General features: G+C 39.3%; 2 protein-coding genes across 2 annotated transcripts; one reads left to right on the top strand and one right to left on the bottom strand.

The window, feature by feature from the left end:
* Nucleotides 1-746: 746 nt before the first annotated feature.
* On the top strand, nt 747-5,413 carry LOC121515788 (TLC domain-containing protein 3A-like). Its single transcript, XM_041796769.1, has 5 exons — nt 747-1,024; nt 3,335-3,418; nt 3,495-3,714; nt 4,146-4,241; nt 4,443-5,413. The coding sequence occupies exons 1-5, from the start codon at nt 903-905 to the stop codon at nt 4,737-4,739; spliced, it is 819 nt and encodes a 272-aa protein (XP_041652703.1). The 5' UTR covers nt 747-902; the 3' UTR covers nt 4,740-5,413.
* Nucleotides 5,414-6,483: 1,070 nt separating this feature from the next.
* gemin4 (gem (nuclear organelle) associated protein 4) lies at nt 6,484-14,016 on the bottom strand. The gene is made up of 6 exons (XM_041805099.1): nt 13,776-14,016; nt 11,308-13,338; nt 10,679-10,835; nt 10,161-10,431; nt 7,348-8,058; nt 6,484-6,852 (listed from the first exon to the last, which is right to left on the bottom strand). The coding sequence occupies exons 1-6, from the start codon at nt 13,795-13,797 to the stop codon at nt 6,631-6,633; spliced, it is 3,414 nt and encodes a 1,137-aa protein (XP_041661033.1). The 5' UTR covers nt 13,798-14,016; the 3' UTR covers nt 6,484-6,630.
* Between the last annotated feature and the right edge of the window lie 198 nt (nt 14,017-14,214).

The following is a 14,214-nucleotide window of genomic DNA, read 5'->3' as shown; positions in this document are numbered from 1 at the left end:
AGTGAGGGGAATGTTCTGGAGTGGCAAGTCAGAGCCCATTCAATTCTTTTTTTCTTGTCAAAAAAGCCAAATTATATTGACCATGATTGATTTATAAAATCGATAAAAAGGAAAAACATCCAAGGGGGTGAATACTTTTATTGGAAGTGTATAACTATCAGTTTTGCATTTTTATTAATGGCATGCTTTTAAAATGTGGGATAACACTGAGAACTTAGCAGTTTTGTAAAATATTTGGCAAATATGATCAAACTATCATACGAAATTTCAATTTTTGGTCCTCAGTATAAAACTTAATCTGATATTATATTTTAAAAAAATCAAATTATTTACCAATAACAGCTATGAACGTTTTCTTTGTACTGCTACATTCAGAGGTTGCATACTACTTATTTGTTTATGAGGCATATAAAGCATTCACAACGGGTTTTCTATTAGGCGGCTGATTGTTTTTCTCACATTAAAGCTTTAATGCAACTTTCCTCACCTCATAAATTACAAGGTAAACCTACTCTTTAATGTTTGCCACGCCTACCTGCATGATGTCACACTGGTGAACTCTTGTGCTTCTCATAATGCAGTTTCACAGGTTGGATTAGAATAAAGTATTTTTAAGGATCATCTTGAACTCATTTAAACCTTTTGAACAGCCGGGCTCTGGGGTTATGTGAGGTCTGCTCTTGCTATTGGTTCAAAGGGTCTTTTCTTAAACCAATGATAATCCTCTAAATGAAACGGATCCGTATGACAGGGAAGTTCAGCAACATGACAGACGCAAATATGATAGGCCAGTGTCCCTTTTGTTTGTTGCTAGTTAGCTGCATTAGAGCCTGTCCTGCAGCCGTTTAACGTCTGTGGAATTGACTTTCTGAGGCTACGGAAGAAGGACGAAGTCGGCTAATATGTATACAGCCTTAGCCTGTGGAGCCGTGGTGTTTCCGGGTCTTTTCTACAGCTTCAGGAAAATACTGAGACGCACTTTCACAAACTGGAGTGATGCCGACGTCGTGTTTGTCAGTGAGAGGTTAGCAACCACAGGAGCCGACCACCACACCGAACTCCACCCAGAAACGCAGCAGTTTCAGTGTATTAAGCCTATCAGTCAGTTTACATAAGGTTTGGGGTTTATCTCATTAATTAAAGGACTTTAAATGAGGTTGTCGAAAATTCGGCAAGCCAAGAGTACCTTTACGTGATTAAGTTGAAAGTTTATTCCCGACCTCTAACACATCGCCTACCCCGGTGCGGTGTTTCGATTTCGAAAGTGACCGTGTTAACTGGCGACTTCAGCCAAATACGTCTGTGGTCGTCATAGTTACAACAGCCGTGGATGACAGGTGTCTTTACGAATAGTTTAGTTTTACTTTAAGGCATACCCGTTAAGCATTTTTTTTGACGTAAAAGGGATTAAAGAGACACAAAAGTGACAACTGATAGGCCCTATTACCTTTTAACAATTGTTTTACTACGACAATCTGAAAGTTGGTCGGCCTAAAGTCACCAATTAAAATGGTCACTCTTTTAACCTTTACAGTTACAACGTAAAATTTGGATTTTTATTCTGTTGTTTTGCCTAAATGCGTTTAATTGTCGCTGAGGACACCAAGTTTGATCTCTGAGTGTTGGTTAAACATTTTAATAGTCATAAACAATATATATTTACTGAAACTTTTAACTGGAAACTAAGATTTTTTTATGCAATTTGGCGTAGGGGCAGCGGAGCACAACCTAACACTATTTTGATTTGGCTTAATAATTTTAAAGATATTTGAGTTACATTGTTCATTTTGTTGAAATACCAAAATACACATCTTTGCCACAAAGGAACACTTTTGGAAAATTGCGCTGAAAGTGACTGAGGTGAAGTGAATGATATAACCCCATAGAAGGGGTTAATTTTAGCACTTGCTAGAAAATTATTTTGAACAGAACTGATTTATTACAGTTCTCCTGGTATAGGTAGTTAAGGTAGACAATGTTTGTAGCTCTATGATGGATTCATATTTACATTTGTATCCATACCACCCATCTGGTATGGAAAGATTTAAAGATAGATAATACACATATGTGGATATGACCTTTTTACAGAGAAAATGTGCAAGAATGTAAATGATATAGAGAAAAAAAACACAAAATTCAACTCAATGTTTCAAAATTTATCTTAATATGTATCTTAAATATATATCTTCTAATTATTAAATTATTATATATGATTATGTGTTTTTTCTGCATGAGTTATAGCATATATTATTCACGTTTATTATAATGCAGAGATATAAGATTATTTTCGTAAATTGATATAAAATAGGAGTTATATATGATATAAAGATAATATGAAATATTGTTTTATTTTTACACTAAAACTGTTATCCATATTGTGTTTCATACAACAGACTAATGGCTCAACATACCCACTTAGATTTCTTTCTATCTGACATTACTTTGTGTAATCTTGTCAATTTGACATCTACATAACCAGGTGAGTTGCTTGTTCCAGTTTGTTGTTTGGCATTATGGGCCCTCCCTCATTCCCTGACCAGACACACTTGTTCACAGAAACATGAACGGACATATCATTCCAGGCAATTTGTGTCACCACTCGGAAAAAAAATATGATACTGTCATCCAAAGCAGCCTCTGATCAGCACCACAGACAGCAGTCGGAGGGGCACCTTTATTGGCACTGATCTAACAGCCTGTCTTAAACCACATCAGCCACATTTCATCAAACTACCTAATATCTCATTAGTTGAAAAAGCATCTTACACTGCATATACAGTAAATGGGAATCAAACAAATAGCGTGCAGGAAAGCATGGACACTTCATACACGCCTACACATTATCGGTGGCAGCATCTAATACATCTACATGCAGACTTCATATTTATCATTATCATTATCATATTTTGTTTGATGAAATTCAATTGCAGCACCATATTTACATCTTACTTTGCTTATTGGTTAAAATATGCCAAAATTGACCTTAGCAATATTTTAATTCACAAAAAATGTGTGTAATTATATTGCAAAATCTCCTGAAAACATCCAGTGGGCTGGATAGAAATCTTCTCACTAGCTAGACCCTATGTATGACACCCCTGGTAGCCTAAATGTTGTAAGATTAAGCAGTGTGCAGGGTTCCTGTGGCAGGGCAGTATAGAGAAAATGAGAAATATTTTCTCTATACTCAGTCATTTAGGCTTTTAAGTTACAATCAAACTCATCTTGTAAAGCACTAAAAGTTGCATTTCTTATGTCAAAGTTGCAAATAAAAGTTATCATGATTATTTTAGTGTTGTGAAAGAAAATAGTTGATTTTACCTGTTTTCTTTAGGCTTGTCTCTGCCATCCACGCATCTTTGGCTACTGCAGCTGGAGTCACAGTGGTCTCATCATGCAGGGACGTGATGACTGACAAGTGAGAAAATAAAGTTTTTATCGCCAAAGAAAATAAACTGGCACAGACTTTACCATTACTTTCTCACTGTTCACAGTCACTGGCTGACCAATAGGTTCGCTTTGTTTGGAACTCCCTACATGGTCAATGACATCTACGCCATGTATCTGAGCCATTACTACATTCAGAGGGTCCGAGGTCTGTCCGGCTTATACAGCCGCCACTCCATCCACACAGTCAAGGCTTTCCTATTGAAGGACGTAATGTTGGTGCTCCATCACCTGGCACTGGTTCTTGTTTTCATGCCCATCACTCTGGTAAGATTTAGAAGGAAGCACTGCTAAAGCTTGAGAGCTTCATGAAGTTTTACCCATCATAATGAAGAGAAATGTTTGAGTGTGATTATTTGTTATTCAAAGCCTTTATGATCTGAAAGTAGGACTGGCATTACACATAGAAAAACATAAAAATAAGAACTTAAAACCAGAAATGTTCATCCTTTGGTATGATTAAAATTTTGCGCCCTTTTAGGCCATTCAGGACAAAATTTTCCGCTGTGAAAAACACTCAAATAAAATGTATAAAATATTTCTCCCAAAATTTTCTGGATTGATCATTTTCATCAGCTTAAGTCCTGATCAAAACTACCAAATAATCAAAAAAGAGTTATTTTCTATATAATATATTATGGGGGTTGAGGTATCACAGTCTTAGATGTGTCAAAAACTGATTTATTTCTGTGTTGCAGTTCTTTAGAAGAGGACTGGGTGATTTCTTCATCGGCTGTTTCTTCATCACAGAGTTCAGCACTCCGTTCGTCTCAATAGGAAAGATTCTTATCCAGGTAAACCTTTAAATTATAAGTATATAATAGTACAGAGAGTTGTTTTTAATTATATGGTGGACTTATTATATAAATGTGAACTCATTACGCTGTTATGTTTATTTAAGAAAGAAAAAAGTTAAACTGCTTGTTTAAATTTCGCCTTGAGGTTGGTATTTTGGCTGTCATCATATTGTCACATTCTTTCCTCCTGATATCCAGCTAGGCCTTGATAAAACCAGACTTCACAAGATCAATGGCATCATTGTCCTTCTGAGTTTCTTCTTGTGCCGCGTCCTCATCTTCCCCTTCATGTACTGGATGTACGGCCGGCAGTTTGGGATCCCCCTGCACAAAGTTGCCTTTCATCTGCCGCTGCATTGCAACCTGGGTAACCTGGTGATCCTGGCTCCACAGATTCACTGGTTCATCCTGCTGCTGAAGAAAGCTAAAAGACTGTATATGAGGCAACAGATAGGGAATGGAAACGGAAGCATTGCCAGACCCAAGATAGACTGAAATGCCTTCTGTCTGCCAAATAACTTCTTTTAAACGGAGACTTATGAAACAGAGAAACAAGGCCGCTGTGGGGGAAAATCTATAATATTCATAAAGTTTGAGAGCATGCCAGGGAAAAATAATATTATGAATACTGAACATACTGTCATTTTCTGACAAAAGGTGCAACATTTCTTCAAAAGAAAGAGTTAATATTTTGATATTAAAGCTAGACTACACTGCAGATATATCCAAATCATAACAGCTTTGATCATTTGAAAAAAAGTTGTATTATTTGTGGGTATTACATACTAGATTTCATTCAAAAACTAAAATTTCTATCCAGAGCACTGCCTTTTGCACCTAAAACCAAGATTTTGTTCTCCCAAAATTAAATTTTCCTGCAAAAGTTTATTTTTTGAAACCCCTTAAAGAACTGTTTTTTCTTGTTACAGCCCAGATTTTTCCTCAACCAGTTGTCCTGATGCATCATTATGCAGAACAGTCTCAGGTGTCTTTGCTGCACTACATTATTATGAATACTGAATGAGCATAACCATTCTGCACCCTGTTAGTGTTGAATGCATTGTTGTTAAAGCTTTACTCATTGCATAGAATATTTTTGTAAAAATAAAACATTGACTTCTGTTATGTAGTACATATGACCTGCACTGTATGTGTGTGTGTGTGTGTGTGTGGGGGGGGGGGGGGGGTTGCTTGAATTGCCAATTGCTTTCTCTGTTTGTTTTTAATCTTCTGTAAAGCACATTGAGTTTACACCTGTATGAAATGTGCTATACAAATAAAGTTGAATTGAATTGAATTGAACTGAATGTGTAGAGGCTCATTGTGCCAACACTAGTGTATGCACGAGCATTGAGTCCTATCTGGCCCAGCTTTACAATAGAATAATTTTACATAAAAATACAAATTAAGATCAAATCAGAATTCTGTCACAGGCAGCAGTTCTAAGATAATTTCCAATTAGTATTTATCCCTAAAGAGCGATTTTCTATATAGCTAGTAAGTAGGACACAAACCCTCACATAAATTATAGAAAGAAAATAAAGAAAGGTGGGATGGTTCTGAAAAAAACAGTTGATTAAAAGGGCAACTGCAATAAATCTCACAAAAAAGTATCATATTCAGCTGTTTAAAAGGCAGATGGAAGTCAGGACATAAATGTTTTTTAGTCTGTCTGCCTTTTGATAGGATGCATCTGCTGCCAGATGGGAACAAGAACTCCTGAAAAAAAGTGAAAGAGTTTATCAGGGACTGACTGGGACTTTTTAAAAGCCCTACTTTAACAATATAAGTCAAGTCATTTAGAGTAACACCTGCAACTTGAAGCACATTTTGAAACTGCCCAACACCTTTTCCTAAACTGACCCCTAAAAGAAGATAAGAGGATTTAAGAAAGAACACAATAAAACAGCTTCATATCAACACTCAAATTAGGCAGACCCTGAAAAAAATACATTTGCTGATTAAGTTCTCTGCACTCAGCATCCACATGAGGCTCAGTGTCAACCAGAGAACTTTAAAGATATTTGTACTGCTGCACTGTCTCCATATCCTGCTAGCCACTCCTTTTCCTAAAATCCAGTCGTCTCTCTAGTTTTGGTAACATTAATGGTCAGAAATGTTTCTGTCTATAAAACCAGTTAAACAGGGCGATGACCTGGGTTATTAACCTCTGACATGTTACTATCAGACAAGAAACAAATCATTAAAAAGAATCTGTTGATTCACAGTATATCTGCTTTTTATTCATCATTCACCAAAACTTTGAAACAATCTTTTACATTACCTCACTGTGCATCATTGACAACTTTACATCAAACCCGCTGAGAGCACAAAAAAAAAAAAAAAAAAAAAAAAAAAAGTCCCAAAACCAACGAAACCCAGCATCTCAGGCAGCAGATGACACCAGCTGAGCAATCTTCTGCTGCAGCACGGCCTTCATCTCCTCGTTCACCAGGTTGTCAGTGATGGTGGAGAAGAAGTGACGGGTGTTGTCAGTCTCCAGTGGGCTGCTGCTGTGTGGGAAAGCAGCCATGATGGCCTCGTAGTGGCTGAGGATCTCCAGAGAGGACAGGAACAAAGGTTCACTTTGACCTCCGGGCATCATCACCTGGAAGAAATAAAAATAAATAGTGAAATTTAAAACAGATTTAGAAATTTTTACACATTTAATATACACAGAGGACTGTGGGAGCAAATCCAAAACAACTATTATCAGTTAGCCTCCAAAACAAGTCAAATGGAGACAAAGATTTAAGAATAACAGAACTATTCTTTAATAATTCATTTGTGATGATCAAATTTTAACTGGCATTGCTCCAGCTTTACAGAAGTTCAAAGTTAGCCTTGTTTGAACAAAAGATCTATTTTCTCATTCATTCATTCAAATCCCTGGAAATATTTTGAGGGAAAACGCTCAGTGGTACCAAGGTAGAGACGACAATACAACAGGTAGATAAAAACAAAATCATGAAAAAATGAGGACAAAAAAATGAAACAAGAAAACTGATGAGAGTGATAGTTTGAGATTTTAAAACATGTCGAAAAAGTATCGAAGATTTTGAAAAACATGGTTGTTCCAAGTATGATTGTCAATAATTTCTACCTGAATGTGCTGAACATGGCAGAAGAGCTGGCTGAGCACAAAGAGGACTTCCTGACAAGGAGCTGTCTTCATCTCCTCCTCTGTTTCCAGAGGAAAGTCCTCTGCTGGTCTGAGATCTTTCATACAGTCTTTGGGCACACTAAGACATCTGACTTGAGTGCAGGAAAGGTTGGACCCCGGTGTTTTAAGACTTGTTGAAGCAGAAACATTCAGAGCACCAGAGGAGGAAAGAGGCAGCTTAGCTCTCACGGAGTTCATCATCTCCCTGACAGCATGGGCGTATAACCTGCCGACATGAGCCCAGCCGTCCCTTGACAGCCAGTCTGAGCAGCTCGACCCACAGAGCAGCTGAAGGACCCGAAGCAAGAGGACAGACAGGCGGAGATCACAGGAGAACTTCTTCAGATCCAGGAGGGGCAGGTAGTCCACATACTCAAGAGAGAAGGGAACGTGAAGGCGGCCTGAGATGATCAGCTCCTTCAGGACTTTGAGCAATCTGCTCCACTGAGAGACCGAGCACCAGGGCAGAGTCTGGGTCAGAGCCACCAGCAAGCCTTTGCTGAACATGCTGACATGGTGGGGTTGACGCCGGTCTAGAGAGAGATGGGCCAACATGGTGGACTGAAGAGGGTCTGATACAGAGCAGCACTCCATCCAGGCCAGAAGACCTGTTCCTGGGCCGTACTGAGACAGGTCCAAACCAGACCAATCCTGCAGAGGAGAGAGACCAAAGAGGGAAAAAACAGAGTATGTCAATGATAGGTACATATTTATGTTAAGACTGTGTTAATGTCTGTTTCGGCTGACAAGTGTGGCTAAGGTAACCGGACCCTTTATTCAAAGATTTTTGTCAGCCTATTAAGTCCAAAAGGCACAAATACTTCTGTATTTTTAAATATCTACCTAATAAATTCTCTTGATTAATGCATAACTTATGCTGCAATAATCAGTGAGCAGGCTTGCCTTTCTCCACTGATACCATCTAAACAGGAAACAAAAAAAAAAGTCCTGTCAAAACTTGATGCAGAAATGTTACAGTCCCCTTTTGGATTATTCAGTAATACATGTTCTGCTTCAGTTGTTACCAACAGCTTCTGTTATCAATCCGCTTCCTGGTTCATGGTCAGCTGCAGCTCAAAGTTCACACAGCTCATCATGAACTATTTACAGACTGTTTTATTGCAAACAGGAGTAATGTTTATAGAAGCTCCATGGTTTTGTTTAGGTTGGATTATCAGGCATTTAAAGAGCAGATTTTAGTCATTTATTAATCCAGTTTAAAGTTTTTGGTTCACCACTATATCAGCATTTTGAGTTGATATGAGTATGCAATGGGCATTTTGGGCTGACAAAACTGGGTACTTGAAATTTTAAGTTCAAGACGCAGAAAGGGTCCATGAATGTTTATTGACACATCTAAAAACCGTTAGACCCCGTTTTTAGACCCAGTGAGGTTTCCTAAGAGGTAATGCTCATATTTCTGAGAAACTTTTTCATACAATCAGGCAAATAATATGGCAGAAGATCCCTTTTTTCTTCAGCCATCAAAATACTAAGAATATTAAAATCAGCTTCCTGGTTGGGAGCGAAACTGTTGGCTCTTCAAACTTAGTAAGTCCAGTTGTATTTGTTTAAGCCATCAAGAATATTCCATGAAATACAATGTTAAGGCCAGTTATGTGGAGGAGTGCATGTACAAAATGACTCACTGAAGTCTAATGATCCCTGGGTAATGCAACAGCATTTGCACCTTTTTTAGTTCCAGTTTAGCTGCTTTCTCTGTGCAAGTCACCCATTTAAGGTTAGAAACTAAGATAAGGGATTTAATCAGGATCAAACTGTTCTTTGTCCTGCTTTAAATCTGTGTTTTGAAAAAAATAAGGAACTTAGCTACCTACCATAGTAAAAAAACAATCATGGATCAAAACACAATGAAAATAGTGGAAATGTGAAACAGTGAAATGTACAATATCAGAAGTTGCATACAACATATTAAGTGTCCACTGCTGTCTCAGATTTACTTTGAAAAGTGTAACAGGACAGTCAAAGTATTAGTGTTGTCCTAATTTCCATTACTGTGAGAGCGAGGACACTATGGTGAGTAGCATCAGCTGATGCCCTGCCATGGCACAACAAATTAGCGCGCAATCAACTTATTTTATGAAATATTAAAGGTTCTAGTGAATCTTATTTTAATCATGATGAATGCGTTACCAGTGACAGACCTAATTTTTAAGTTTCACATGGTGAGGAGGATACATCTAAAGCCTGTTTCACAAATCCACTAACTCCTGAAAATGTCATTTTAACAGGGGCTGCATTTGTAAACACAAGTGGCTTAGTTTTTTCTCTATCCGACTTTGTTCAGATTTCTTTCTGCCGTCTGTAGTTAAAAAGAGGCCAGGGTAGACAAATGTGTGAATACAGCAGGAAATTAAAAAGTTCATTATAAATGAGTATGCAGTAAAGATGATGTTAATTCCCAACAACCCAGCGAGAAACCAGTGGGATCTTCATGCATGTGATGAAGCCATTTTATACTCTCTTCTACTAGCCAGCTTTTTCTTCTTCATTCTTTTATTTAAATCGTGAATTTGGCCAGTTACATGTACCATTGGTTGAACAAGAGCTGCAGATATAATGGAGGGCAGAGCAGATAAACACGCAGAGCAGGTTTTAGGTGCTTGAAGAGAAATATCTACTCCTACCTGCAGGATTGCAATGACATGTGGGCTTCATTTTTGGTTCCTAAGTACATAAATGAAAAGAGGCACAAAGAAAACATAAAAGACTCCTTGAGAAGGAGTTCTCACCTGCTCAGGTAGATCACAGACTGTAAGTAGAGCAGATGGAACCTCATTTTTAAAGTGATCCCCCCACACCGGTTTCAGAAGGAACCGAACAGTCCAGTCCAGTTTCTCCATCTTGTTGTAAAGCCAGAAAAGAGCTCTGGACCATCTGCTAGGAGCGGCCAACACCTCTGCACCCACCACCTGTCCCAGTATAGTCAGTACCGATACCAGCAGCTCCTTGGTGTCCATGGACCAGAGAATGGCAGTGCCCTCTGGTGGCTGCTCCCAACATCTACAGCAACAGAGGTTTTGAGTAGGTTAGGAATCACAAAAGGCTATGGCACGATACTAACATGATGTTTCAGTCAGGATTAGATGTTATCATTGTGTTTTTAATATTTAACTATAGGCCGGGTTTTGTAATGTTAGCACTAGATCTGATAAATTTATGTTACAAGCAAAGATGGGTAATAGTTAATAGTTAAACAGAATCAAAAAACAAATGTGAACTGGGATTGAAGTAAAGTCATCCTGAAAACCTGAGAGTCTGGTTCTTCAGTTGTGCAAGGACGTAGAGAAGAGGAAAAGGAGAACAGTCCATCACCCAGTGAGGAGATGAAGCTTCCTCCTGGACATCCAAGCAGAGAGCAGTGTGCAGAAGCTGCAGACTTAATTCTACATCAAAGCAGCCTTGACCTGATGGGAATACAAATCGGGCAGACTCTTAATGATATCCTTTATTCAAACACATAACTTACAAATACAGACATGTAGATGCATCAGTTTTACATCCGCATCAGCTGATATGGACCCTGTTGATGGGCACTGGCCATCTGCAAATAATGTGGCATAACAAATCTGTAGACAATGTTTATCTGTTGAGTCAGGTCAACATAATGCTGGCATTAATGTTTAGAACTGAACTTGTGACCAAATAGCTAACATTGCTTTTGTCTGCTGTTTCTTCCTAAAGAGATGTCAGAATCTATAAACCTTGCTTTTATTATGATCAGGATATGAATGATCAAAGTATTTCTTTAATTTTGAGGCGAGACATGGGGATCACTGCAATTATTTTCAGAAATAAATGACCAGCTTAAATAAGTTGGAATATATGGGCACATCTTACGTAAACATCTACAATCTCACATTTCTGCAGGAAACTCACCCATAGTAGAAAGATTAGGCAGGACAAAAATGTTGATGACCTCCTGAGGTGGCAGAAAGCTTCCCTTTCTTTCATCTCCCTCAACCATCATATCAGGAATCATCAGCAAGCTCAGAAACTTGAGGAGCTGCTCTTTTTCATTGGCCGACAATGATTTGGTGTTGATGATCTCCTGTAAACACCTGCAGAGCAGACTGCAACCACTTGCAGCATCCCTTTCTCCATCTTCCCTTTCCTCAGACTCTTTTCTCTCTTCTTCATCACTTTGAGTGTTTCTTCCCCTTTGTTCTCTGAGTCCAGGCAGCTGCTGAAGGATCTTAGCCATCAGAGAGAAAGCACCTTTATTAAACACAGCAGAAAGACAACAAGACCTCAGAGCAGCCTCTGGGTTCTGATACGCAACTCGAGCTACTAAAGAGACAGCTGAGTTCAGATTGCTCTGGGATGCTGCAGCTGCACCCCCTCCTTGGGTGATGCAGTTGAAGGCCATGTTGAGCTCCTGTTCAAACCCATTAGTCACAGCAGAGGGGACGGAGCACCCAAAGAACCCCTTGCTTGACAGTCTCAGCATGACAGCTAGTACTTTGTTTTTGTCTTTTAATGACAGTGCAGAGAATATATCCGCAATGACTTTCATCAGCTTCCTGCTCTGGCTCACATTTGTGCTCTGACTGTGGAGTTTACTCATGAAGGTGGAGGTGAGTCTGATGAGAGTGTCATGCTGCTGGAAGGCTGCTTGGTTCTCTTCCAGACACTCAATCCAGTGCTCACTATGAGCAGCCCAACTCATCTCACTGGCAAACAACATTGCAAACTCCTGACAGTCGTCCAGGCGGTGTTTGATGATCATCGCTGTGACTTTGTAGTTTACCTCTGGATCACTCTCTATGGCAGTGAAAGTCAGTGACTCCAGCAAACCTTTGAGTAAGTTCTTCTCTGTCACAGTTTCAGGCATTTCTTCATTGTATAAAGCTCTCATGACTCTCTTGGCACTTTGTTCCAACTTGAATGTTGAGTACCAAGAGCCAGAGCTGTCACACACTCTTAGAAGCCCAATGTTTATCCAAAACTCGACAAGTTCTCTTATGATCTTCAGTGTGTCACCCAGCTTCATCCTGATTGGTGGAAACTGAGACGGTGTGTGAGAAGCATGCAGGTCTCTCTGAGCATCCTGAATAATTTCAGGGCTTATTTTCTCATTGTTATTTTCTTTGATGCCTACAGCTTTAGACAGGATGAGCATCTTTTCTTTGGTTGGCAGTACGACAGCTTGGTCAATAAGGAAGGTTGTGTAAAGAGCATCAAGAGAAATAGATAGGGCCTCGAAGCAAAGAGCTGTTGTTGATATGACATGTTTTATGTCATTAAGTGCATAAAGAAGAATGTGCAGGACATCATTATTCGATGATGCTGGTAGTTCTGATGGGTCTAGTTTTAACCTCTTGGCTGCCTGATGAGCCACACCAGGAGACTCGGAGTAGAAACGAACAAATTGTTTTGCAAACATTGTCTCTATGTTGTCCTCTGCGCAAGTTTTCTTCTCTTCTCTGCCTTTCCACAGCTCCCACCACACTTCCAAAAACAGCCGCACATCATCCTCTGTCGTAGGGCCATTCTTCACGTGCTGCACCAGCCTGTTGAGCTCCACACAGACCTGAGACTGAGGGAGGTATGATAGCAAATGGGAAAACATCTTAGCAGCTGCCAGTGACTTTACCAACTCCAACAGGACAACATGGTTGACTTCAGGGAGGCTGTTTAGTAGGGGAAAGAAAGGGTTCTCCCTCCAGGCCACCTCTACATCCTCTCCAGCCTCCCTGCACAACAGCTTCAGCCACACCGCACAGAGTATCTTCTTTACCCAGCTCACAGCTAATGTGCTAGGAGGTTCATTTTGTTTACAGATAGCTTCGGCTGCCTCCGGGACTGGATGCCCAACCCTGCTCCATTCAGCCTTCTGAAGTGAGGACAGAGATGAGGGAAGACACAATTTATCAGCCAGGATGAAAGCACCCTGAACAACAGCCCAATCTGGAAGCACAAGAGACAGATATGAATTAAACAAGCTGCCATTTGTACCTAATTGTATTTAATGACAGGGATAGATTCAACAATATCATCAGCAAAATGTTACTAATGGTCATTTACAGAAATATGTTTGTGACCGTCCCGTTTTACTTTTTGTCACCCCCTCATTGTTCCACTTATAATCCACAGAGCGATGTAAACAACAATGTTAATTTTGGTTTGAGGCTGAAAATGCTCTGGACTTAACTGTTGTTTCATAAATCTAACTGAAATTAGGTTGTTTCCACCCACATTAAATAAAACACACCAGTTTTACACTGATGTACTTACAATTAACAGCAGATATGACATCTAAAAGAACATGAGTAGAAATTAAATTTAACTCGAAATATCCGGATAAGCAGTGACAGGATTAAACTAAATAAATCCCACAAACCTACCTTTGTCCAGTGTCAGAGTCATAGCTGTTTAATGTGTCCGATAAGTGAACTAGCTTCCTGCTGCCAGTCCCGTTTTTCTTCTTCAAGACTTGTTCCGCAGTATACCGGTCAAATTCACCCCACTATGTAACCAGTACTACACACATCAAAATAATATCTTATCAAAATATAAAGTTTAACGACAATTTATGATTACCAACGGCATGTCAACTGTTTCGTATAAAGCGCTTCCGCTGTTCCGGATCAACGTGTCATAAGAAATGAGGGTTCGCATTATTTCGGGTGTGTTTGCTTCACAGCGCCACCAGTGGACAGATTCAGTACTGCTGGGTTTGCCAAGTGGCGTAAACACGGAAGTGTGACGTTGTAGTCAGAAAAGTGAGCTTTATGCTTTATATCTTGGTTTATAAGAGTGGCATGACACAGTTTACACCGACAT

The sequence above is a fragment of the Cheilinus undulatus genome, linkage group 2 (assembly GCF_018320785.1).
Source record: "Cheilinus undulatus linkage group 2, ASM1832078v1, whole genome shotgun sequence".
NCBI lineage: Eukaryota > Metazoa > Chordata > Actinopteri > Labriformes > Labridae > Cheilinus > Cheilinus undulatus.
Note: the sequence above shows the minus strand (reverse complement) of the source record. Positions and strands in the feature narration are given on the sequence as shown.